This window comes from Salarias fasciatus, chromosome 15, assembly GCF_902148845.1.
Source record: "Salarias fasciatus chromosome 15, fSalaFa1.1, whole genome shotgun sequence".
Taxonomy (NCBI): domain Eukaryota; kingdom Metazoa; phylum Chordata; class Actinopteri; order Blenniiformes; family Blenniidae; genus Salarias; species Salarias fasciatus.
In genome coordinates this window covers 8396905-8413640 of record NC_043759.1, presented here as the reverse complement: position 1 = coordinate 8413640, position 16736 = coordinate 8396905, and the positions used below count along the sequence as shown (strand labels likewise).

The 16736-nt window shown below is 45.2% G+C and overlaps 2 protein-coding genes across 2 annotated transcripts; both read left to right on the top strand.

Annotated features, from left to right (window-relative positions):
• The first annotated feature begins 295 nt into the window (after positions 1-295).
• Positions 296-7183, top strand: LOC115401597 (uncharacterized). Its single transcript, XM_030109872.1, has 3 exons — positions 296-415; positions 5162-5712; positions 6904-7183. Exons 2-3 carry the CDS (start codon positions 5168-5170, stop codon positions 7040-7042), a joined length of 684 nt encoding a protein of 227 aa, XP_029965732.1. The 5' UTR covers positions 296-415; positions 5162-5167; the 3' UTR covers positions 7043-7183.
• A 1995-nt stretch (positions 7184-9178) lies between these two features.
• On the top strand, positions 9179-16217 carry chrna2b (cholinergic receptor, nicotinic, alpha 2b (neuronal)). Its single transcript, XM_030109871.1, has 6 exons — positions 9179-9388; positions 12794-12945; positions 13164-13208; positions 13362-13471; positions 14626-15787; positions 16000-16217. Exons 1-6 carry the CDS (start codon positions 9322-9324, stop codon positions 16123-16125), a joined length of 1662 nt encoding a protein of 553 aa, XP_029965731.1. The 5' UTR covers positions 9179-9321; the 3' UTR covers positions 16126-16217.
• Positions 16218-16736: the final 519 nt, after the last annotated feature.

Sequence of the window (16736 nt, the reverse complement as noted above, 5' to 3'; positions counted from 1 at the left end):
CCCTTAAAAAGACATTTTTCCCCCTCGTGCTAAGTGGCCCTCGCGCTTCCTGAGACCCCAGATGTGAAGTAGATTACACCCCTTATTTCCCCCTCCTTTAACCAGCCCCTCTTTCCACAGCACAGAAAGAAAGAAATCATTCAGCTCCAGTCCTTTCTCCCCCCCTAAAACATCCCCCTCCCCTACCACACATCCCTCCCAGCAGCTGAACAGGGGCACGCAGACGACCACGCTCTCCAGCCAAACCCTAATTGTGTGTGTGCGTGTGTCTGCATTTTTTTCCCTGACATGAAGAAGAAAACCAAGTATTTGTGCTCTCGCCTTCCAAATGGTCGTCCTGGAGCTTTTAAGTCCATTTGTTTGACTGGAGAAGTGGAAGAGGCAGATTCTCGTTGTGAAATCTCACTGGAGTCGGGTAAGTTTGACTTTTTAACTTCTGAATATTCTTGCTGAGGGAGCACAGGACCAGCAGCCGTCTCACTTTGTTCCATTTTCAAAAAAGGTACACGGCATTGATTTGAAATCCACAGTCATTTCTTGACATCTGCATTCAAGTTCCAAAAGACTGCGGTGAAACGCCACTATTATTCCTGACAAAAGTTAGTGACATCTGTCTGCGCATAAACAGTGGATCTCATATTCAGATGTGTGCACATCTCAACCGCTTAACTGTTAAAAACATTGGTGCCAAGTCGTCTTCCGCTTGCTGACTCGTTAAAAAGAAAACCCTCTTCGTAGTAACTTTGAAGCAGCTGTGTTGTGACAGTTGTTCAAACTTTGACAAGCAGGGCCAAAAGGCTGCGCCGAAGCCGGAGACACTCGGTTCGCTTCACTCAAAGTGCTACTTTTAAATGGAAAGTGAAATTCAGCAGAGTACATGGTTACTGCTTGTTCCCTTTCATTTAAAGAAATCTAAGTGTAACTTTGAGAAACCAAGGAGAGAGAGATACAAGATATCTATACAAAAGTTTCTTAAAAAAAATATTTAACCAAGAAGTCAGTCATTAAGCCTCTTTTCAGAAGGATTTAATCCTTTTTAACAACATCACAAACCCACCAAAATGCTGGTGTGAGCTCATGGCTGCTCTCTTTCCAAGCGTCAGCTATTTTAAGCCAGCAGAGAAGTCGGCCTATAAAAGCCACTTCACAGCGACGGATCCTTTACTCTGAAGCCAAGAGAGGTCCCTACAGGTCACAGGGCGCCCAACGCTCCGCTTCAACTCAAGCGTGAGACGCCGGCTGTGGAAATCCTGCAGACATTTCGCAGAAGACAAAGGGAAGTTGCCCCTGCCAGCCTGTCGCACGGAGAGGAGCGTGTGTGCTTTTTAGAGACCCAGTGAATGTCACTAAATGTCCTCCGACTGCTGCCTTTTACTGCTGCGGTGGTAATTGAACACAGAGACAATCGTGTTATGTTTTAAGATGAATTACATCTCCGCCTGGCTGTGTTGGCTCAGCAGAGTGAATGTTGTCACCGTGCGCCATAAGGTTTTTATTTATCGACGCTCAAACAAATGCAATATAAATGCATGGTCATAAAAAAAAAAAATAGAAAGAAAGGAAAAGTTGAGGACGTGCTGCAATAAGTGGTTGGTATTCTGGCCTCTCGGAGAGAAAATTTCCAACATTCATGGCCGTTATGTGCAGAGTTTATACGTATTTCCTCCATGGGTGAAGGTTCCCCACAGTCTACACACATGTATGTGAAGATAACTGGTGGATGTGCACGTGTCTGAAGATGAGTGTGTGTTTCTCTGTTTGCCCTGTGATGGACCGGTGACTGTCCAGTGTGTATCCTGCCTTCACTCATACTGTAGCATCCTGCAAGCAGAGGCTGGAAAACGCAGCGTAGAAGAAGATCATGAAGATCATGGGGCATTTTTCCTCTTATAGATCAGGGGTGTAAATCATGAGGCCCGTGGGCCAAAACTGGCACGCAAGGAGCTCCAATCTAGCCCACCAAGTTGAAAAAAAATTAAAAGAAAATAATGATTATTTTTTGGAATAAATTTCTTAAGAGTAGCAGAAACAACACACCGCTGAGACCCGAGCTGGGATATTAGTTATGCTGCCAGGAGAGTTAGCGAACTCACTGCAAAAGGCAAACCAGGCATGTTGTCAGGGCGAGCTTGAAAAAACATGAAGGCTTTTTGGACATTTCAATGTATTTTGCACTCGAAGGTTTCAATAAAATTGGCTTTATGATGAGAAATTCTAAATTGCCACTGAAAATGACTAATTGTTTGTTTTTTTATTAAAATACAGACATTTTCATTGAGTGTACTTTGTGCCACCACAAAGAAAAACATCAGTTTTTAATGTAAAGGTTTTTATGGCAATATTTTACCAATTCAACCCACTCAAGATGAATTTGGACTGTATGTGACCCCTGAACTGAAATGTGTTTGACCCTCCATCAAACATGAAAATTCCAGTCAGATTTCAACTGATTCCAACAAAAGCTCAACTGTGCCGTCACTTACAGCCGGTGTCGATCCTAAATCTATGGTTCAGTAACAATCCGGACTTCTTTCAGTAAATAAGTGACTTTTCTGGTTATGGATACAGGAAATAGTCTACAAGGAAATATTTATCCTTGTAGACAGTTTTTTTTCCCTCTGTATGAGTGGACAGTATCTGTGATATTCAAGTGGTCAAGATGACAAAGCCCACCCATACAGCAGGAGACGATACCGATCTAATCCATATTTTCATTATGACACGTGTCGACACTGAGGAAACTCATTAAGTCTCGGTTTATTCCGGTGCTGATATCAGTCCCTCCGTTACAAAGCGCACGTCAGTCAAAAGAAAGCAATCTTATTAATGTAACAACAGGACACCCTGCTCCTGGACTGTGTCTCTGCTTGCAGCTCAAATTGGCCTGAAGGTTTCTGTTTTCCGTCCGTCCCACATCTGCTGTAACGTAACATGAGGTCAGCGTTTAAAGTAATAACGCACAGAGGGTCGGTTTATGGGTCCAGGCCACGCCACGACTCATCTTTAGAAAAAAAAAAAAAAAGACAAAACGAGAGCATTTTACAGTGTCTCTTCTGCAGTGAGGACAAGACTAACTCAAATTTCCACTACAGCGCTGAGGGTTTTAAATGGTTTTGTGGTTGCTGTAAAAGCAAACTCCAGCCGAAACCAAATGTGCCCCGACAGCAGGACGAGCCCGGCAAGCTTCTAAATACGTTTCCAGACGGAGAGAGGACTCTGCGATGGCTGCAGACAAGCAGCTCACTCGTCGCTCTTTCAGATGTCGTCAGGCTTTTGCAGGGTCACTAAAAACAGCAACACTGCTAAAAAGGGGGCGGTTACGAATCTGTACCACAGAATACGAAACGCCCAACAACGTATGACCACAACTCAAACCCAGGCAGCACAAATGGTAAAGCAAAATCTGATAAAAACACATTTTAATCAGAAAATCCTGCTGTTTTCTTTTGAAAAGCACAAGCACAGATGCAGTCGAGTGAATCTCGATGAAAAACTAATCAAATTCTAAAAAAGAAAACATTTCTGAACACTTGGGGAGAGCAGTCCTGACTTTGTTAACATAACTAAAAGCAATTTCAGAAACTGATAGAGGATTCAAAAGGCTGGAGTATTAAAAAAAAACAACAAATATCTCCCCAGATTAAGTCAAATTCTGATTTAAAATTCAATATCAAAAACTGAAGTTGTGTAAATTGGACCTTCAGGCTACTAAAGGATGGAGATTTATTTTCCACCAGTTGCAGCTCCTCCATGGGTGAAGTCCGGTAAACCTTGGACAGGTTGCTGGTTCATCAGAGTGCAGACGCAGAAAGCCAAATGTCCGCAGTGAATATTGACATCGATATTTGTTTTGGGAGTTTCAGTTCCATCTTATCTTGTGAAGTTGGATTCAAACAATCTGAAAACTGGTGGTTAAAAATGCTGATGAGCGAGGAAACCTTTTGCTTATAAAAGCTGCTGCTGTTAACTGTATCAGGTGAAATGACTTCAATGAAAGCATCGCCACTCATTCTCTCTATATCATCGCAATCAGATTTCCAACTGCAGCCTCCTTCTTGTGTGACTGATTCATGCATTTCATAACACAGCATACAATAAATGACATTTAACAGAAGGTAAAGGAAAAGGATATTTCACCTGATAAACTGCATATGTGAGGAATCACCTCTGTGAAAATATACAGCGCAACAATCGGAGCATCACATTTCAAAGCCTCAACAGTATTAAAGAATAAATAGGAGACATTTTTATACCACGCTTGGCGCAGAAGGTGCAACAGAGGGAACGGCAGCCAGGAGCTGCAAATAATGCAGGTAAATGCCAAAACATCATGAGACGGGCTGATGCTCAGTTTTAACAAAAAACAATTTTGGTTCAATGATGACGGCATGTAAGCAGAGTGGATGATTCAAGAAGCAACATAATGAAGCATCAAACACCATGTTGAGCTGATTCAGCTGACTTGAATCAAGAAAATAAATGAGTCAAAGACATATTTAAACAGATAGAAGAAGTAGGTTTTCCTTGAATAATGAAATGTTGTTTTTTTAAGATTTGACCAAAACATTCATCTTGCAGAATGTTTTCTTATTTTGGTATTATCATTTATTTTCGCTGTGCTGGAGATATAAATTATACAGCTATAAATGACAAAGTAATATCCTTTTGGGTCCCTGCTTTCACAGTGGTTTTGCCTGTTATGGATGATATCAACAATATCCGTTTCAATACTGTTTGGAAATAAAGACAAGTCAAAGTGAAATATTTGATTAGTTTAAACCAGGGGAGTCAAATTCATTTTAGTTAATGGCCATATGAGGCCTGGTTTCATCTGGAGTGGGCTGGATTGGTGGAAAAGCCCTGAAATGACCTTCAAATTTAAATTTGTTATTGTTTTGGCGCAGAATATAAGTGATGAATGTGCATATTTAATCATACGTTCATCAACCCAAACAATTACTGCAGAAAATGACTATAAAGTCAACATAAAGCTAATTTTAATGATACTTTCTGGTGCAGAAACTGGTATAGTTGTTGCATTATACATGTTTTTAGCTATTTTTTTCCCATTTGTTGGGTAGTTTGACAGACCACAGACCTTGAAGAATTTGTTTACTCCACTCATCCTGACAACACGAACGCCGTCCTGCCTCCTCTCCAGGTTACCATGTGGCATTGTCGGATGACCGTCATCTTGGCCTTGGTATCCATGGCAACCCCAGCCCTCTGCCAGAGTGGAGACGGTGACTGGGGTTCGGGCTTTGACCTCTACTCCACCGTAATGGCCGCCAACGGCACGATGCGAGCGGCCGGCGATGAGCCCGTGAAGGTGAGAAGCGGCGGTGACTGGAGCTCGCCCGGAGCTTTCTCCCCGTCGCCTTCACCCGAGCTCCACCAGGAGCCGCCGCCGGCGGACAGGTGCTCGGTCTTCTTCAACACCAACGTCGCCTGGGCTCGGAGGCTGAAGGCCCAGAGGGAGGAGCTGGCCTACCTGCAGGCCATACAGAAGGGGAACAAGGCCGTGGTGGAGAACTTGGAGCAGTTCGTGGGGGCGGAGATGGGGGATCAGCGCTACGAGGACGTGATCAAGGAAAACGTCATCGGTACACAAGAGGACCATAAGAGCTGCCATGAAGTGCTGGAGAAAGCCGAGGAGGATCTGGAGAAGCAGCTGGAGGGAGATGCAGCCGACTCCCATACCGGCATGCAGAAGTGAGTGCAGCACAGGAAAACGTGTACTTGATGTGGTTTTAATTAGTAAAATCCAACATGCTCCTAGTTATCTGTGTACATAATGATTATCACAGTTAAATCCAGTCTTTTTCCTCACTTCAAACATTCATGATAAAGAATGGTGTGAAAATAGAGAAGAGCTGTTAACTGTCTCACCTGCGTGTGACCGGCTCACTTTCAGTGAAGCTACTCAGTGAATGAGAAGAAAAACTGCGTTTAATGAAAAGAGATGGATCAGTTAATCTATAAGGTGATTAGTTTGTCAACCTCAACTGCGATCGACCCAGGCCCTGTTCTCCAAAGTGAGATTAACACACTCGGGCTTTCTCGCAAAATCAGATAAGTTTTTCCCCTTCAGCTCAGTGCAGATTCACATAAAGGGGAGAAGTTTGCTGCAGTGGTTTAACTGCTCTCATGGAGAAATGATGGAGAGTTGATGCTTCATCATACCGGTGTATTACTTTAGCGCATCCAGCTGAACTGATACTGTTGATAAATCTGTTTGTGTGATGAAGATGTGCGCGTTTCCCAGCTCTGTGTTTAGTTTTAAGCAGATCACCTTTTCAGTTTGGATTCCTCGTCACAACAATCCCGTGTTTTAATCCATGTTGGTTCCAATGTTCAATGCCACCAATGTTCTAACTGTAGTTTACATTTTATTACCTTGTCGGGTTTCCAGTAACTTCTCTCCGTCTTCTGTCTGTCCTTTCAGTCTCTTGTCACACCCGTGTTCTTTTCTCCCTCCACTGCTCAGTGTGTGTTTGGTCCATTGTTCCTCCCCCGAGACGATTCGTCCCGCCCCTGATTGCACTCCATGTGTCTTGTTTTCCTCCCACTTGTCCGCCCTCCTGATTTGTCCTGAAGGCCTGACTGTTTGGTTTCCCCTTTTCATCAACTCCCTGTTTCTCTTCTGGACTAATCCATACAGATTGCTGTTGGGTTGAGTCTGTTTTCTTCAAAACACAGACAGATGAACAACAAGAATTTTTTTTTTTGAATTTGTGCAAAAAGTACACAAAATAAGCAGAAGTTATTTATTCATCTGGTTTCCACAGCAGTCCTCCATCATCCATCGCTCTGCAGAAGTGTGTTTCACTCACTGGTGTTTCCTCTTTCATGTGGCGCCCGTCGCTCCGCCGGCCGCTTGGTTTCTTCCACCTTGCGGAGCAGAATCCGGGCCGAGTCCTCAGCCTTGGAGGCCATGCTCCGCGCTGCCGCAGACACGGCCAGCAGGTTGGAGAGTTCGTCGCAGGCCCTGCACGCGTCCTTCACCAAGCAGCTGCGAGACATCGTCAAACTCCGGCGCTAACAAAAGGCTCGGAAACTCTTGGCGCCTCATCCTTGAACTTGCGGGTGATGTGTGGCATCCCGAATGAGGCCCGGGGTGAGGGGGAATAAATCTCTGGACAATTTATTGTTCTTATTATCCTGTGGTGCAACAACGCATCAAGGTCAGCCTTTACATCAACTGCTGGGATCAACTTAGTTTTATCAATGAGGGAAGGGTGAGAGACTAATAGACTATTAAATGCAACATTCTTTCATGGGCGTTATACTCCAAAAACCAAGGAAATGTTGTTTTCCATTCAGACGCAGTTTGGAGTGTGTTGAGGTCAAACATAGGAGCAGTGTGTGGCGAACGTCTGAGCCAAGCCGAGTGTTTATGGATCAAACAAGATGGGCCTTCTGAGAGCAGACATAATGAGTCTGTTAGTCTTCTCCGGAGGAAGCCATGCGTCGGCCATCTGGTTCCAGGGTAAGGATGGAGGCCAGGATACACTCAGAATGACGAGTGTGGCAACGGAGAGCTCGCTTCTGCGACAACGAAAAATAAAGGGAAGGCAACGACCGCTGGGCGCACTTTGCTACGCATGGATACATCCTGTTTCCAGGGAAAAAAAAAAAAACATTTGATAACTCCTGTGATTATATTTTAAAAGAATTAGAACAACAGACCAAATAAAGCTTATAACACGGCTTAATTCACCTGATCAAACACATCAATCACACTTCAGCTGTGGTCCAGGTTTATTGTGCTATTCTCTCTTCCTCCTCGCCAAAACAGACTCCTGGACTGAGAACTGCTTTGATATCCGCAATCATAAACTGTGTGTTTGTATAAATTTCCCTAACGCATGATAGAAACTGTATTTGATCATGGTGGGGAAAAGCAGCAATAAAGCATCTTTTGGTTTGATGTTTTGCAAACTGACATCTGGTGTTTCATGTATTTTTTTAAAATTTTTTTTGCAGTTTGTACACTGATAAGTTGTTATTGGACACAGTAAGAGGTGGCAAAACTTCAAGACTATTCATTCAGCTAGTCTGCCCTCTAGCTGTTTTCTGCAGAAATATCCCCAAAATGTGTGCTCAGCTGCACCTAACCCCTCACTGTTTAATGCCTGTTGCTTTTTCTTGATGACTTGTTACTAATTTAAGATTAAAATTAAAGACACTTCATTTGTGTGTGTGTGCTGTGAGGATGAACATTAATTCATACAGTTGCTTTTGTGAGTACAAAACATCAGGAAACAAGTGGGTAAAGACATGTTGAAGGCTGAAATTAGACACTAATTGAGAATCAAATAACTGCTGTAACTTCACCTGAACTTTGAAATGAATCTGCTGTCAGACAGGCCCCACAGTGCGAACAGCAAAATCTAACTTCAACAGGAAAACACCGGACTGCACCACATTGTTAAAATATTCTGAATTACGCAGAAAATCAACAGTAAAGCAGGAAGTGCTGCCCTTAGCGAAGAAACTCCACTACTAGACTGATGTGCCTGTGTGTGTGTGTGTGTGTGTGTGAGAGAGAGAGAGAGAGAGAGAGAGAGAGAGAGAGAGAGAGAGAGAGAGAGAGAGAGAGAGAGAGAGAGAGAGAGAGAGAGAGAGAGAGAGAGAGAGAGAGAGATGTTAAAGACCGGCGCTCCGGCGGTTCCCGTCTCTCTTGGGTGGATGTGGTCAGATTAGATTGAGGACTCAACAGCATCCTGTTAGACACCGCGCCTGGTCATGGAAGTAGCCCATCACTTCTAAATTTAGAATAAAACATAAACTGCAGCCACCGGCGAGATCACCAAGGTCGCTTGTTTACACGCTGCGTAAAAGCGCACGGTCTTTGGGATTTAGCGCAGAAGTAATCCAGACTGTTTTTTCTTCTTCTTCCTCTTCTTCTTCTTCTTGTTTCTGGCTAAATCTAGTGTTTTAAGCAGATTGGTTTTTTTCTCCAGGACTGAAATGAGCTTCCACAGCAGGAGGAGAGCTCCGCGCCGCTCCCTGGTTCAGCACCGGCTGGTGGAGAGCTCTCCGGCCGCGCGCGCGGCGGCAGCGCTTGTGTGAAGCGCGCTCGCGGCGATTTCAATGGGGGACCGTAAAGTTTTGGGACGCAGCCGTCTTCCCCTCCCAAAGGCAGTTCGGGTGAGAGCAGCGGCGGACTGGTCCTGATATGCGTCCCGGCTGCGAAGATGACACATGCCGCTCACGCGCCGCGGGTTCAAGATAACGACGTTTCCACTGTGGACTCACCATCCCGCGCGTGCACTCCGGTCAAGTTGGACTCCGACATTTATCACTTGAGTGTACAAAATGCGATACAACCACCTGTTCTCAGTGGGGACGGCTGTTTTCTGGGCGCTACTCCTGAGTCAGTCAGGTCAGTACTTCTTTTTTTTTTCCAGCTTTCACTTTGTGCAGATATGAAAGGCAAGTTTAGGCTTCATCATCAAGGTCGTTACTGATCAACCACTTTTAGAAACAAGTCTGAGAAAGAGCATGCTGTGACCCATTCAAATAACAGCAAGAGATCAAGTTTACATTTATAAAGAAGCCTCTATAATACAATGTTTCCTGATTTGGCTCCTCATCCAATCATCACATATTTTTACTCAAAAGTCGCACAGTTTGAAGACATTCAACTACAGGCACAATCTCGGTCTCAATCTGAGTGACAAGGAGATATCACAGGGATTGTGCCTATTTGCAAGGACCTTCTTTCACTTCCACTTCCAGTAGCGGCTCCTTACAGCCTGTAAAGGTGGAGTGGAATCTAAGAGGTGAATGAGCACATTTTCTTTGTTCAGGTGCCAAAAGCTGTAAGTTTCACTGTACATTTGAATGAAAAACAACAATAAAACAGGCACAACTTGCTCACTGCCAAACAGTTTGAGGTCACAGTGTAGCAAAATGGTTTGGCACTGACCAAAAGACAGGAGGCTGTGGAGGGTTTCCCTGGAAGTCAGCCCAAGAAACACCATTAGGAATGAGAAGTTCTAAACCGAAATCTCCTGCTGGACAGTTTGGAGGGGAAATGTTGAGGTAGAGATGATAGCTGTCAGGAAAAGGATGCTGAGGATGAGGTTACCATGCAAGAATTACATGAAGGCAACTGGTGTGGGAAAGGAAAGGACAAGAAAATGTCTAAAGAAGAAGTTTCATGTCACAGTTTTCAATATCAGCAAATGATGAGCAGGTAGAATTTTGCATAAAAAAATCAACTCAATGACTTAAATAGTCAGATTTTTGCATTTTAATAAAGAAAACCCTCCAAAATTGTGCTGATACAATGCAAACATTCACATTTTCCAAAAGCATGTTGCTCAAATATTTGTGTCTTGAAGCATGATGGTATTGGAAATGCAAACAGAGGGTGAATCAAGAGAAACAGGTACCCCAAACTGTGTCACAGGGCTAAAATGACATGTTCCTCGGACATATGTTGGTGGGTTTCAGCACAGCCTGCGTCTCCTCCCCTCACACTCTCGTGCTGCAGCAGCCACACATGCAGGTAACTGATCTCGTGCCAGCTGACCCGACAGTCCGTCTCTCCGGCGTGAGCTCGGTGATTCTCACACACAGACGGACGCTGAAACACAAATGTTGCATGTTGCTCTCGAGCTGAACTCTTGACCGCAAGTATCTGACAGTCCAATTTCAGGAAGAGCGCCTCTGGCTTGAGAAGCTGCTGACTTGATCATCAGGCCTTCGTGCGCCTCGCCAAGGGGCCTGGCACCAGTCCAGCATCCCCGGCCCAGCGCGCCGGATGTTGGAGGTGTCATCTCATTTCAGGTTCTGGGCTGGCAGGAAGCTTTGATCTATGGCACCCAAGAGTCTTTTCCCGCAAACTCCGCATCTGGCGGTTGCCAGATGCACCTGACAGATGAACGCGCACTGCCCTGACTGTCGAGAGAGCAGATAAGAAGTCTCTGGTGCACGTTTGTTTTTGCCAGATTGAAATTAGTTGACGATGGCAGGGGAAGAGTCCAAGTGTACCTTGAGCAAATTAACAGTGACTAATTACCACCTCTAATGTCTGTTTTCGACAAACAATTACTGGAAAGGGCTCATTTTTAGGAAAGCTGTGTCACGCAGAGCCTTGCGGGCCCGTTTCGATTGCGCCTGGTGCCGCTGAAGCCGTGCCAAACAAGCAATGAGCATGGCCGGTAATTCATTTAATCGGATTTACATGTATTCCTGGGTTTGTCTGTGCACCGTTTCAGCCCGTCATCTGGTTATCGCGCCCTGGACTGCCCGACGGTTCTACGTTTGAAGCTCCTGCCTCAAAGAAAAAAGGGTGAAAGTGTCATGGAAGCTTCAATCTGGCATTTATTTTGACTTCTCAGGTCGTTCTTGGAGTCAAGCTTGAGTTGTTCTTCCAATGTTTGATCTTTCCAAGAATTTTATGGATTTTAAAGTTAGCCTATTTACTTTTTTGTGAGGATAAGTTGACAAAAAGGTGTTATATTGCTCTTTCATCTTTAGAGGAGAAATATTATGGCCTCTTTTTTCATAAGTATAATAATTACAGCCCCTTTGAGTCATGAGTGGCATCAGGAGACATTAGTGACCTTGAGAACGATGACCCCTATTCCCCCTCTTTAACACAGACATGAGAAAACTATAACACTGTATTTCAATGATGTTTTTTATGTACTGCACAAATAAACCCCAAATGACAAATGCTGAAATTATCATATCAATTGTCAGGATATTGTGAATCACACTCACACACACAGGCTTCCTGTGCATCTCCACACACTCCCTCCCACACTACCATCACCCTGCACTTCAAATGAAAACCATCAGGTAATAGTTTTATGCATCAGCTGTAATACAGAGTGACAGACAGCGACACAATAAACAGCCGTCTCTGGCGAGGCATTATCTCACCTCCACTTAACACCGGCGAGTAATGATGTGTGTAATTGACTCTGGCTACACTGATGAAGGCGGCGGCGGCGGTAATCCCCACGGGACGGGATTCCTGTCTGTCTCCACGCTTCTCATTCCACTGGAAAATAACACAGCCACCCAGTCCCAGTCGCTGCAGAAATGTGTCTTGACTGAATATTCACAATCAATTTGATTAATCCACCTCGAGCTGTGAAGCTCCACACACACACACACACACACACACACACACACACAGCTACTTCCTCAGACTCCACCTGCTCAACTTCAGACACATAAAGCGGCGACTCTCCTGGGAGTTCAGATTAAGGGATCTGTGGAATCGATAAGACTTTATTGGGAAAATTCTTAGAAGTTTAGAGAAGGACCCTGTGATGAAACATGATAGGTTTAAGGCGCTCGCCTTTCCTCCCAAAGCCTCAGCTGTTGCACCAGTCAGATTTACTACTGCTTTAAGAGAGGATTAAGGGAGACGCGGATGACAGAACTCGGATATGATTCATACATAGACTGTTCAACCTCCCCCCCCCCCATCTGACACTTCATTTCCACATTATTTAAATGTAGCTTTAATAAATATTAACTTCTATGCTTCAACAAAGGCAGAAATTAATCTCGTGCCAACATATGCAAAAGTCCTCTCTTCATTTTTACCAGTGTTTTTATATTAGAAAAAAAATAGTAGAAAATTTTCATGACAAATGGTTAAAAAGATATATTTAATGAATACATATATGAATCTGAAAGACAGAGTGAATCTGCACAATCAATGTGACCAATTTATAAATTCCCATTACTCCCATATTCCATTCGTCTTTGGGATCAGGGGAGTGCTGCGCCGTTTCAATGGAAAGAAATCCTTTCTTCACAGTTCTCTGCCATGACAAGACCCACTCGCACGCAGAGGACGAGCTCTTCAAGACGCTGTTCGCCGGGTACAACAAGTGGTCCAGACCTGTGCCAAACATCTCCGACGTGGTTATCGTCAAGTTCGGACTCTCCATCGCTCAGCTCATCGACGTGGTGGGGATGCTTTTCATCTCTTTAAATTCACCATCCAACCACGAGTCTTGTCTTGGTAATGTTAATGGCATAACAACCAGTGTGTTCCTCCAGTGCCAGTTTTTCTAACAGGCTCTGGGGAGATATTTAGGGCGACAGTCACAAACAGTAAACGGTCTACATTCAGGTTCTTATTTATTAGTCGTGTAATTTAATTCCACCCTCCATCTCTCTGTTAGGACGAGAAGAACCAAATGATGACAACCAACGTGTGGCTGAAACAGGTTGGAAATGTTTCCTAGAAACATATCAGCGAGGATACAGTAACATAAACAAAAAAAAAAAATGCTGTATTTGCTTCTTTATGACAGTTTTAAACAACTGAATGCATCAAAGGGTGAATAGGATACGAGCCATCTGCTGTTTGTATTTCCCAGGAGTGGAACGACTACAAGCTTCGCTGGAGACCGTCAGACTACGACAACGTGACGTCCATAAGAGTGCCGTCGGAGCTCATATGGGTTCCAGACATCGTCCTCTATAACAAGTGAGTCTGAGATGCGATTAAAAAGCAGCTGAAGAAGACACACAGCATCAGGGCAACAACATTTCATTTGATGATTAGATCATTTAAGAGATGAACGGATGTTTAACAGGCAGTCGGTTGGATTATTGGTCTCCTATCCACTCAGTACTGACCGTCATGCTCCAGGCCACTGCCCAACCATATCCTGCTCATTTTAATGGTTGATAATCTTGCAGCAGCTGCTGTTAGTGTATTCAAACTACGGTTATGTAAAGCCAGAAAACACCCCAGTCAACTCCTGGTGGTGGATACACTGAGCAGGTTTCCTCTGCGTCACAGAGACACAACACCACAACCTCAGCAAAGGGCAAACATGCAAACTACACAGAAAGACACTTCTCCTGAATCAAACCCAGAGACAAGCAACGCAGCACTCTGCCACTTACAGCCAGATTAAAACATCAGTTCACTGTATGAAAAAGCGAAATATTTTCATTTTTCCAAACATGCAACAGTTGGACACAAACACACAGTATCCTAACAGCCACACTCTTCCCTCATCAAATATATTCAAGCTGATGCTGGTCAAATGGATGTTCAATGATATGAAGATGGCTCCACCTAGTGGCCTCGACTGAAATGACATGAATAGGTTTTATAGACCATGCTTCTTTGATCCGTAAAGATCTATTGGCCAATCAGTGACAGCACATTTACAGCCTTTCTGTAATATGGTCATTTCTTTTCTTTTATTTTACCTCTCTTTGCGTCTGTTCATGGGATCTATTGGATCTGAAATAAAGAGCCCCTGCATGCAGTGAGTCAAATCAAGCAGAAAAATCCCACTTTGAAGAAACTTTTTCCTTTGCCTGAAGTCACTTTACGGAGATGAAGTCAAGCTGGCTGCGGATGGAGTTCTGCTCCATCAGGCCCGTTTAATCACAATTTGCAGCGAAATTATAGAAGATGAGACTGATGAAATGATGAGGAGGTGATATTACGTCTATGGCTCTTATCGTCTACACAGTGATGAGTATAGGAGGTTTCACTAATGTAGACTGTGAGAAAATCTGCAGAAGGTTTCCAGAAAGTAGGAAACATAAATAAAAATGCAGTTTAGGGTCAAAGGTCGTTGTAGTTTGCCGTCACTCACATGAGTTCTTCTCCATTTCCAGCGCCGATGGTGAATTCGCCGTGACACACATGACCAAAGCTCACCTGTTCTACACGGGGAAAGTCCGCTGGGTCCCGCCCGCCATCTACAAGAGCTCCTGCAGCATCGACGTCACCTTCTTCCCCTTCGACCAGCAGAACTGCAAGATGAAGTTCGGCTCCTGGACCTACGACAAGGCCAAGATCGACCTGGAGCAGATCGAGAACACCGTGGACCTCAACAACTACTGGGAGAGCGGCGAGTGGGCCATCATCAACGCCGTGGGGACGTACAACACCAAGAAGTACGACTGCTGCCACGAGATCTACCCGGACATCACCTACTTCTTCATCATCCGGAGGCTCCCTTTGTTCTACACCATCAACCTCATCATCCCCTGCCTGCTGATCTCCTGCCTGACCGTTCTGGTGTTTTACCTGCCGTCGGACTGCGGCGAGAAGATCACCCTGTGCATCTCCGTGCTGCTGTCGCTCACCGTCTTCCTGCTGCTCATCACGGAGATCATCCCCTCCACGTCCCTGGTCATCCCGCTCATCGGGGAGTACCTCCTCTTCACCATGATTTTCGTCACGCTGTCCATCGTCATCACGGTCTTCGTGCTCAACGTGCACCACCGCTCCCCCAGCACCCACAAGATGCCCCGCTGGGTCCACTCCGTCTTCCTGGACCTGATCCCGCGCTGGCTGTTCATGCGGCGGCCGGCGCCGGACGGCCGGCGCCGCAGGCTGCTGATGCTCCAGCAGGAGGCGGCGGCGGAGCGGCGGCAGCTCAGGATAGCCGGGTACAAGTCCGGCAACCTCCTCAGCACCTCGGCCACCTGGCTGAGAGACGGGACCACGCTGGAGGACTCGGACAGGAGCTGCTACGAGGACCTGGAGCTGGGCACGCTCACCTCGTATTTCTCCTTCCGCCCGCCGTCCCCCAGGCCGCCGGGGTCGACGCCCCCAACGCAGCAGAAGACCCCGCAGAAGAGCCAAAGCCGGCAGGAGACCCCCACCGGGACCAGCAGACAGCTGACGGGGGCCAGAGTGAACTCCACTCAGCGACCTGCGAAAGTTGACAACAGGGATTCGCCGTTCCTGCTCTCGCCAAGTGTCATACGTGCGCTAGAAGGCGTGCACTACATCGCAGACCACCTGAGGGCCGAGGACGCCGACTTCAGTGTGAGTATCTCTAAACTTGGAGTCACCTATTTACATGATAGTGTTATCACAGCAGATGGATCAGGTCCACAGTCCCTGAGATTCCCTGAATTTATTTCACACTGAGAACAGACAGCACATTTCGTTAGTTTTCCTACTTCTTCTCTTTTACATTCCACTTTCATGAGCGTCGAGCTGACTCTAACACCTCACATCTGTCTTGATGTCTCCAGGTGAAGGAGGACTGGAAGTACGTCGCCATGGTGATTGACCGCATCTTCCTGTGGATGTTTATCATCGTGTGCCTGCTCGGGACGATCGGCCTTTTCCTGCCGCCGTGGCTCGCCGGCATGATCTAAGGCCTGAACATTATAAAAAACATGGTATCACAGCCACTTCCACTTGAGTGATATTTGACATTTAAACTGTAGCTGAACTCCACCTCAGAAGCGGAATCGTGACTCGAGTTTGTGTAACACAGTCTGAATGGTGTGAAAAAAGCAACAACGCTGCTTTACACGTCACGAAAACCAAATTGTGAGAAATACAGATGGCGTTTCAGATTCTTACCTCCGGTGGGGTAAACAGAAGAAAAACAGTTTGTGTAGCGAAGATGAAATGTCAGCCTCAGGTCAACTTCACTTCTTCTGTCTGTAGTTTCAGGGAATAGAAGATCAAGTTATTCCCATCATTCACTTATAATTATTTTTAACGTTGTGATCTTTTGTTGTTGTTTTTTGGGTTTTTTTTTTTTTATAATCCTGTTGATATTCACATTCATATCGTTGAGGGATGCTGGATGCTGCAACAGCAAGTGATCCACTTTTTTTTGTTTGTTTGTTTCTTCATCCATCCAACTACTACCAGAAACAAAACAAACATATTCAGTAATTGATTGTCCTATGTCAGTGTCTGCCTCTGTGTTTGATGGACTGGTGACCTCTATAGGATGTTTGCCTCTTTTTGTTCA

Bases quoted from the DNA above. Each gene is read 5' to 3' on its own strand.
- LOC115401597 (XM_030109872.1), top strand. From the start codon at position 5,168: ATGTGGCATTGTCGGATGACCGTCATCTTGGCCTTGGTATCCATGGCA. The intron at 5,713-6,903 runs GTGAGTGCAGCA...CTTGCGGAGCAG, and splicing joins TCCCATACCGGCATGCAGAA to AATCCGGGCCGAGTCCTCAG.
- chrna2b (XM_030109871.1), top strand. From the start codon at position 9,322: ATGCGATACAACCACCTGTTCTCAGTGGGGACGGCTGTTTTCTGGGCG. The intron at 9,389-12,793 runs GTCAGTACTTCT...CTTTCTTCACAG, and splicing joins GCTACTCCTGAGTCAGTCAG to TTCTCTGCCATGACAAGACC. The intron at 15,788-15,999 runs GTGAGTATCTCT...TGATGTCTCCAG, and splicing joins CCGAGGACGCCGACTTCAGT to GTGAAGGAGGACTGGAAGTA.